General features: G+C 34.9%; 1 protein-coding gene across 5 annotated transcripts in view; it reads right to left on the bottom strand.

Moving 5' to 3' along the window:
• The window catches only part of cltcl1 (clathrin heavy chain like 1), a 53,463-nt gene that overhangs the window by 39,154 nt on the left and 4,249 nt on the right, over nucleotides 1-10,060 (bottom strand). For 2 of the 5 annotated variants that reach the window (XM_039686628.2, XM_039686630.2), the window contains exons 2-4: nucleotides 2,971-3,178; nucleotides 1,031-1,299; nucleotides 1-43 (exon numbers count right to left, since the gene is read on the bottom strand). The exon at nucleotides 1-43 is cut by the window's left edge and continues 119 nt beyond it. In XM_039686628.2, coding sequence (XP_039542562.2) covers nucleotides 1-43; nucleotides 1,031-1,299; nucleotides 2,971-3,178 — 520 coding nt within the window. Of the gene's footprint in view, nucleotides 44-1,030; nucleotides 1,300-2,853; nucleotides 2,937-2,970; nucleotides 3,179-4,057; nucleotides 4,212-4,671; nucleotides 4,851-10,060 lie in introns of those variants that run through there. The other 3 variants (XM_089119896.1, XM_089119897.1, XM_089119898.1) reach the window with 3 other exon arrangements.

Below are 10,060 nucleotides of genomic sequence, written 5' to 3'. Positions count from 1 at the left end.
GGTCCACAGAGAACAACTGCATCGCACCGATCACACGGTTCTGCTGCAGGACCCACCGGCGGAGAGAGAGTTACACACCAAACCACATGCTTTCATATACACAGAGGTATTTATTTTTTGTTTATATATATATGTGTGTGTGTGTGTGTGTAAAAACCATTAAAAGGCAATTATTTCTTTATTAGCCAACAAATCTACACTATTCTGCCAGTCCAAAACAAATTATAAAACCTTAAAAGTTTTACATGCCAATTACACTCCAATGTAATTAGAAAATAACATTAAGCTTAAAGGAGTAGTTCACTTTTAAAAAAAACTTTTTGCTGATAATTTACTCGCCCCCATGTCATCCAAGATGTCCATGTCTTTCTTTCTTCAGTCGAAAAGAAATTAAGGTTTTTGATGAAAACATTACAGTATTTTCTCCATATAATGGACTTCAATGGGGACCAAACGGTTCAAGGTCTAAATGAGAGTTTCAGTGCAGCTTCAAAGGGCTTTAAACGACTCCAGATGATGAATAAGGGTCTTATCGAACAGGAGAGTCTAATATAGGAGAGAATAAACTTTGTTTTGTTTTTTTAATGAGCAATCGTTTCGCTTGATAAGACCCTTATTCATCGTCTGGTGTCGTTTAAAGCCATTTAAAGCTGCACTGAAACTCTCATTTAGACCTTGAACCGTTTGGACCCCATTGAAGTCCATTATATGGAGAAAATCCTGGAATGTTTTCATCAAAAACCTTCATTTCTTTTCGACTGAAGAAAGAAAGACATGGACATCTTGGATGACATGGGGGTGAGTAAATTATCAGCAAAAGTTTTTTTAAAGTGAACTACTCCTTTAAATATACCAATATGATCACCATAATACAGACTCGTATGTTTATGTAACAAATATTTTGGTATTTGATATACGTTCATTTACTTTTAATACTATTTAATTTTGGTTCCATTTAATACATTTTACCTTGTTTGTCCAATCCACAAAGTTCAAAATTTTTGTATAATACACACACACACACTCTCACCTGCGCTGATATCCCGATGAGCAGGAGCCACTTCTGCTGCTCGTCGGTTCTGTAGTTTATGATCTGACATCCAGCGAGACTGGCGTGCCGGTCGAACATCTTGATTGGCTGAGAGTCTCCCTCCATGCTCCAATGATAGACGGCCGTGTCCGTAACCAGGGCGATGGTGTTGACGGAGATCCACTTCCAGAACAGGACTTCATCCGTCATGGTGTGAGCCTTCACTTTACTCTTCATCTCCATGTTGAAGATCTGAAGCGTTCGCTCCGCTGTGGGACACACACACCACAAATGACCTTTGACCTTTCACCATAAACAGACCAAACACTTCTTATCACTAATGTCATTAGTGCTTTCAATTCTTTACTATACTTTAAAAAGAAAGTATTAAAGTGTTCGATCTCAGGGTTGTTATCTGAAAAAGCCCAGAACAGTGTAGATTACTTTATTTTTTACATTTATTTACTAAAAAACATGACATTCATCATTACACTAAAGGCCGAAGAGGAAGGTCGTTTCAGAGGTTGTTATATTTTGATGAAAGATTATGAAGTCAAACATGTCTATGGAATAACATGCAGGAATGTGCATTACGGCAGTAAATAGGTTGACTTTAAAAGTGTTATTCCTGAACACTGAATATCATTATTAAATATAAGAAATGATCTACAACTGCACTTCAATTAATCATGATCTGATATTAAATGTATAATGTTTGCCCCTGTTCATCACAAAAACAGATGAGACCGTAACATTGTAGTGTTATTTATATATTATTATTATAGTTTTTTTTAATATTTAGAATTAGCTTTTATTTTTATATGAAGTTTGTATATATATATATATATATATACATATACTGTATGTGTATATATATATATATATATACACACACACACACACATATATATATATATGTGTGTGTGTGTGTATATATATGTATATATACATACAGTATATATACGTATATGTATATATCTATATATATATATATATATATATATACAAACTTCATATAAAAATAAAAGCTCATTCTAAATATTAAAAAAAACTATATTAATAATATATAAATAACACTAAAATGTTACGGTCTCATCTGTTTTTGTGATGAAGTCCTGTCAAATCGATTAATTGCATCAACCAAAAGTTCAATTACGTTCATGTTCAATTACGAGTTATTAAGTCAAAATAGACAGGCAGGAAAAAAAGTCATAATTACCAGATATAAACTTGCAATTGCAAGAAAAAGTCCGAATTGTGAATTTATATATGTAAAAAGAAAAAAAATCTTTGAATATTGTGATATGAACAAAAAAATATAAACAATTCTGACTTTTTTCCTCAAGTTTAAATGATGCTATTTGGACTTTTTAAATCGCAATTGCAAGTTTTTATCAGAATTGTGAGATAAAAGCTCGCAATTACTTTCTTTATTTTCTTATTGCGTGGCGGAAACAAGCATCCATAATTCCCTGATCCTATCGGACATATTTATGCATTTTTACAATTTGAAAAAAAAAAAATGAATTGCTTTATTTTTTATATACGTTTTACAAATACGTATTTATTTGATTTTATTAAATAAAATAAATTAATTTAATAAATTATTTAATTTGATTTATTTTATATTGATCACATTTTTGTTTTGTCATTCTTCTGGGTACAAATTTGTCCCCAAAGAATGGTTACGAAGAACGGACACACACAGTGATCATGCATATTCAGTCAATGAGACACGGACGTCCACATACATATGAGAGATGTGTGTGTGTGAAGACCACAATGATTGACAGGCGTCATTCCAGGACGGCTGAAACACTCACCATCTTCAGCGAGTTCAGAGAGCAGTTTAGTGGTTAGAGTGAGAAATGACATTTTTGAGAAGCATATCAGAAACAAGAGTGAAGCCTGTCAGACTGAGGAGACACAAGCGGCGGCACCTTTGAGGGCGATGACCATGCTGGCCGGGTTCATGATGGCGCTGTCGGCTGTGATGGGCCGGCGGATGGGGTTGGTCGGGTCGCTCAGGTCGATGATGATCACCTGGTTCTGCTCGCCCACCTTCTCCCGGATGCAGATGAAGCGATCCGACTCCATGGTCAGGCAACTGAAGCTGATCCCGGCCGGACTCACGCCCAGAGACTGCAGCTGAGGGAGACACGGACACTCCTTCAATTCTATTCACCTTTATTTCTATAGCGCTTTTCACAATACACTTTATTTCAAAAGCAGCTTTACTGAAAGTGTATGAACTAAACTAACTAACTAACTAACTAACTAAACCCCATACCATAACACAGGAGCTGATGAAAAGCTAATTAGAATTATATAAAAATCATAGATGATGACAAACTAAAACTAATAAATACATTTAAAATAAAAACGCTTAATAAAAAAGTGCAATTAAAAAAATTATATAATGAAATAATATGATTCATAAAAAATAAAAAGCACTTACTGAGAACTTTAAGAGTTACTTTAAGATTAAATGAATACTTTTAAAATTAAACAAAACAATATGTAATAACATATATAAAAATATGATGCATAATAAAAATATTACAATAAAAAGAACAAACTAAAAATTTAATTAAAAAGTAAGATTAAAATGGAAACTTTTGAAATAAAACAAAATTATGTAGAATATATAAATATCAATAAATATTAAAAACAATTGCTAAACAATGTAATCATAAAAATGTCAATTTAACATAAATAACTGAAAAGAATAATCACAAATAAAACACTTACTAAATCATAATTAAATTAAAATGAATGATTTTAAAATAGTCAACCAAAATAGAACACTTCCTAAAAATGAGTTAAATCATAATATTTAGTTAATATGAAAGATTTTAAAATAAAACAAACAAAATTAACAAAAATGATTATATCATAACAATGTAAAATAAAATAACTTAAAAAATGAAAACCATATAAATGTAAAATTGAAATGAATAATAAAATATGTAAAAATGTCAAATTAAACCTGAATCACAATAAAAAAAATTACAATTATTTGTTTACCTGCATGTCATGTGACCATTAACCGACGCCAGAGACCCATACACACGGTGTAAAATTATTGAAATATTGACTTGAATTCACCCTAAGATTAGTCACTCCTGCAATAAAGCATCAAGTTAAACATCTCTGATGTTAAAGATAATTCACCCAATAAATCAAAATTAAGTCATAATTTATTCACCCTCAAGTGAAGAACATGCGTAACTGATAACATGGTCCCCATTGACTTACATATTATGGAAGTAATACTATGGAAGTCAATGCACTCTAAAAAATGCTGGGTTGTTTTAACCCAATTTTAGGTAAAATTTGGACAAACCCAACCATTGGGTTAAAAATGTAATTTAAAAATGTAACCCAATGGCTGGGTTTGTCCATATTTTACCCAAAATTGGGTTAAAACAACCCAGCATTTTTTAGAGTGTGGTTTGATATCCATATTCTTCAAAAGATCTTCAGCAGAAACTCATACAGGTCTGGATCAACTTGAGGATGACAGAATTAACATATTTCGGTCGAACAATCCCTTTAATCAAGAGTTTCTGTCCGAACTGTCAATAGTGTGGAGATTCTAGACTACTTCTCACAGAACTTCAAACTCATATATGTCCCACATTAAACATGTTCTGATGAGATCCAGGCCGGCCGGGGACGTCACGAGTGTTTGGATTATACGGAGGGGTGAAGCTCCGCATTCTTCAGGGGTCAGAAGTCTCTCTCTGGGGTCTGACGTGATTCACTGCCGAGAAACACAGGCCTAACCCAAACCTGCTGTCTGTCTTAGAGGAACACACTGCTGACGCAAGAACACACACACACACACACTGAGTCAGAGAAAACAGAGCCACAATTCTTCCCTCCCTTTTCTTGTCTCAGCATTACTGACTCAAACACACACACACACACACACACACAGGTGTGAGCCTGTGGTTAGTACTCTAATTATCTTCTTTGACTTCACAAAACCTATTATCTTCAGGTCTCTCTTCTAAACAGGATCCTGATATCCTGTGGTGTAAATCCAGCTTTTAATGTTGTTTATGTGTCTATGTGGTGTTTTTAATCCGCTTTAAGACAAACAATGTGTACGTTGATAAGTGGACAGCATTGCTGAGTATTTCCTCCTTAAAACTGCAGTGAACCAAAGACAGTCTCGAAAACACGCTTTGAAATCGCTGGTGTTTCTGACGCCACAAACCACCTTGTAACCAATCAGATCAACGTGTGATCGTCAACCAGTGGATGTCTGAGTGAGGGAGTGAGTGGAGGCGGAGCTAATTTGCATATTCATGGTACCGCGAATACTAAATGAGGAAAGGGTGTCGAGTTACATTCAAGATATTTTAAGCCTAAAACTGTATTCTGGACAAATGTGGACAAAATAGTTTTAATTTATTTTTAAAAAATACTTCCCTTGATCTGAGCGGTACAAGACTTGGCTACTTTTCCTAAGTTTGCCTCCTGAACACACAAATTTTTTTTTGACTCAATTCTACAATGTTAAGTGGATGAAAAACAAACTCCTTAATCTTGTATTTGGGTCAAAAATGGGAAAACCCATAGAAATGAATGGGAAAAACTAATTTAGAGCATTCGAAAATAAGCCAAAATAAGACACCAGGCGACGGCAATCTTTAGGTTTTAGCTCTAAGAACTTATTGGAACGATATTTAAATGTAGTTAAAAAAATGTAAAAAACAAAACATACAAATAAACATAATTTACATAGAAAATATGGTACTTTCTGAAGTAAATAAATTCAAAAATACCCCCAAAATAAAAAAAACCCACAATAAATGGATAGACAAAACTTTATCGAAGACAGTGATATAACATTTATAATAAATACAAATTAGGATCACACCCGAGTTCTCTGTGCCCACATTTGTCCACAATTACAGGATTAAGGGCTATAAAGTGAATACGGTTTGAGGGCTACGGCATGACAAATTTTTTTCAAGGAATTTTTTTTTTAAATATGTCATTTTGGTGATCAAAGATGAGTTTCAAGGGCATAAATAAAATTAAATAAATATACAAATAGTTTTTGCTGCAGCAACCAGCACACGTCATTTGTTTACGTACAGGCCAAGTAAAGTGCACCACTGTCCGCTTGAAATACGTACATTTCTGTCTCAAATGTACTCCAAACACACCTACGGTAATCTGATGAGTATCAGGAAGCCAGGTGCTTTAGAAACGTTAGCTAAACAGAGTCATTTGAATAAAGCTGCCTGCAATTTATAAAACTATCTGGAGCTTCATAGCTAAAAAAAACAAAGAAATATATGTTAAACATACTCGAAAACTCCCATATCGACATTACCAACAGCACTAACCCACTACAAATGTTGGTAATTGGTTATTGCAACCTAAAGCTAAAACCACAGACGTTTTTGTGAATATTCATTGATTCAGCGTGCTTGTTTCGCTAAACTTGCGCCGTTACACAAGCCTATTGACCAGCAACATCACTTTGTAAGAAGAAAATCAGCCAAATCAGGCTTTAAATCTAACGTTTAAGTAAAGGGAAAGGCTTTCGTTATTGTACATAGCATTAGCTTTGTGTGAAAAGCAATGCATTCATGAGATGCCCTCAATAAAGTCCCACAGGACACTCAGTGAGGCAGAAAGATCCATATGTCCACACACACACACACACACACACACACACACACATCTTAATAAAGAGTTAAACTCATTTCCTGATGGGCTCGTCTACGATGATGCTTCTGACCTGCCGTCAGAGCAGAGTGAGATAAAGCAGACTCTCTCTCTCTCTCTGTCTCTCTGTCTCTCTCGGCCTCTTCCGCTTGCTGATCTGTTACTGCAAGACATTTACATTCATGCTTTTATGCAAAACTAAACATTTGATCAGCATGAGCTTCCCTGGAAAGTCATGTGAGAAAGAAAGTACACCCGGTTTGAATTCTATGATTTTACATATCAGGGAAGTGATACCTTAAAATGAGGTAAATACAACCTTAGATGAAAAACATCACATGACATTTGTTTGTAGGGGTGTGCAAAAAAATCGATTCACATTTGAATCGCGATTCAATCTTTACCGATTCAGAATCGATTCATAGAATTCCAAAAATCGATTCATAGGCTATATTTTTTAATGGCGTGCAGGGGCGGAGTGGCAATCGGGTAAGTCGGGACTTTTACCGGTGGTCCGGTAGTGTTTCTATGGTTTCGAGGCTGCGAGGGCCGGTCTGATAAATAGTCATTGCAAGTTCTTGCCGCCCGCTGGTCAAACTGTGCAGCCACTTTGCTCAACCCGTAAATAAATGCATCGATCCGCAGATCTGTTTGAGTTCTGTAGATCTTTTGCCAAGCGTGTCAGAGGTGACGGGTTCTAAACCGCAATCGTATAGTTTTTTTCTCTCTCTCATCAAAACCGAATATGTTCATCACGTTTGTGTGCATTTTATTTTGTGATTTCACCGGAGTCTCCACAACGGCGATAGATTGAAGCGCGCGTCCGAGAGAAGACTGCGTGAGCCACAGAGAACACTGTATCCATGACACTGATTGCAGCGGACACGAGCGCTCAGCTTGATTTCAAAAACAACAGAGATACCCGCAAATTACGCGCCTATGAACGACTTCACTGGATGTAAACAAATCAATCTAACCATGTTACCAGTAGCGGTGGCTTTTTTTAAATCTATTTAAAATATTTTCGCAAGGGTTCTATGAAATTAGTATATATTTTTAGGAAGTTCAATGTGCCCAGTCGAGTTCACATTTCAACAGTCAACCTGGTAGCTGAAGTAGCTGCTAGGCCTACTCCTTAAACCACATTTAGCATAATTGTTTGTTTGATCTGACTATAGCACTTTAAAGCTAAATGTAAAAGCTTTTTATTTAAGTTTTATGGTAACACTTTACAATAAGGTTCGTTAGTTAACATTAGTTAACTACATTAGTTAATATGAACTAATAATGAATAGCACATATACAGCATTTGTTAATCTTTGTTAATGTTATTTTCAACATTTACTAATACTTGATTAAAATCTTGTTAACATTAGTTAATGCACCCTGAACTAACATGAACAAACAATGAACAGCTGTATTTTCATGAACTAACATTAACAAAGATGAACAAATGCAGTAACAAATGTATTGCTCATGGTTAGTGCATGTTAGTAAATACATTAACTAATGTTAAATAATGAACCTTATTGTAAAGTGTTACCAGTTTTATTTTAAACTTGAATTAAATGTATTTAAAAGCTGGCCAAAGCTTGGCACTTCGCACTTTTTAGTTGCAAAAGTTTTTTATTTTTGTATGAAGACATATAAAGTAATATCAAACTTTTCTTTTAAATTATGTCTACTGCAATCAATCACTTAGGAAAAAGTAAACTACATTTATGTAGACCTGCGAATCGTTTTTTGAATCGAGAATCGTTTTTGAATCGAAAATCGATTTTGAATCGAATCTCGAGACAAAAAATCGGTATCGAATCGAATCGTGACATTTTCTGAATCGTGCACCCCTATTTGTTTGACATTAAATGAAGAAGCCATGTGTGCCAAAAAACGGGGAAAAAAAGACAATTCTTAAATCTTGAATGTAACTCGACACCCTTGCCTCATTTAGTATGCGCGGTTCTATGAATATGCAAATGAGCCCCGCCTCCACTCACTCACTCAGCTCAGAGATCCACTCGTTGATCTGATTGGTTACAAGGTGGTTTGTGACGTCAGAAACACCAGCGATTTCAAAGCGTGTTTTTGGGACTGTCTTCACAAGCACAGCAGCAAATACAACAGAACGACTGAAAAAGAAAAGAATCAAGGTTGCACCGGCTCACAAGTCCAGACATCAACACATTTTGTGGCGAGACCTTAAAGGGATACTCCACTTTATTTGGAAATAGGCTCATTTTACAAGTTGGGCTTTACCGTTTTCAAATCCATTCAGCTGATTTTCTGATATTTAGAAGAATACAGTGGTGGAATGTAACGAAGTACAAATACTTCGTTACTTTACTTGAGTACATTTTTCACGTATATCTTTACTTTACTTAAGTAGAATAAATAGTGCATACTTTTTACTTTTACTTCGTTACATTTTGCAGCAATTATTATAGTTTCTACAACTTCTGTTAATTTTTCGTTACATTTTCTGATCAGTTTTTCCCCTGCCAAAACGTAATCTGACCGTCCGTCCGTTGCACGTTTGTCTCGTGAAGTTTGGTTGCCATAGATACCTCAACCCGGTCACACTAAATTTATCGTGCAATTTATACGCGAAAATTTGTTTTTATGTGCATAGTAGGAAACGCACCGTGTGTAATATAGGTTTGGTTAGGATTATGGCAAGCCAAGAGGTTCAGAATTACACCATAAATGAATCGCGTTTACTGCCAAACATAGTTATTAATATAGGCTATAGTAAGGGGATATGTGCATAATGCCTAATTGCAAGCTTGTTTCAGAAATGGTGAGAACATTTTTTTCCATCATTTTTGAACATCATTATAGGAGTATTAGGTGGAACGAGTTAGAATTAAATGTTTTATTAATCACTAGAAAAAAATAGACATTAAGAGAATAAATTGTTGCGCAAGTACTTTTACTTTTAATACTTAAAGTACATTTAAAATCAGGTACTTTTTACTTTTTACTTAAGTATGGTTGTCATTGTGTTACTTCTAGTTTTACCAAAGTACATATTTATCTGTTTATTTGTACTTTTACTTAAGTACTGAGATTCAGCACTTCCTCCACCACTGGAAGAATATCAGTAAACTAGACCGTTTCTGGTCCCATTGACTTCCATAGTATACGTATATTCCTAATATTTCCTACTATGAGATATTTAGATCACTGCTAGACTTTAGTTTGAGTGTGTTTGTGTCATAAAACTAGTCCTTGTGGTGATGAACATGTTTCCTGCTCATAATAACTTCATTAGCAGAATCTCGATTGGGTTACAGCTTTACATCAGCGCCAGCGGCCAATCAGAAGACAGAGTAAAATGAC

The sequence above is a fragment of the Pimephales promelas genome, chromosome 14, assembly GCF_988280905.1.
Source record: "Pimephales promelas chromosome 14, fPimPro1.hap1.1, whole genome shotgun sequence".
Lineage (NCBI taxonomy): Eukaryota > Metazoa > Chordata > Actinopteri > Cypriniformes > Leuciscidae > Pimephales > Pimephales promelas.
The sequence above is the reverse complement of the archived record's forward strand: the minus strand, read 5'-3'. Positions and strand labels throughout refer to the sequence as shown.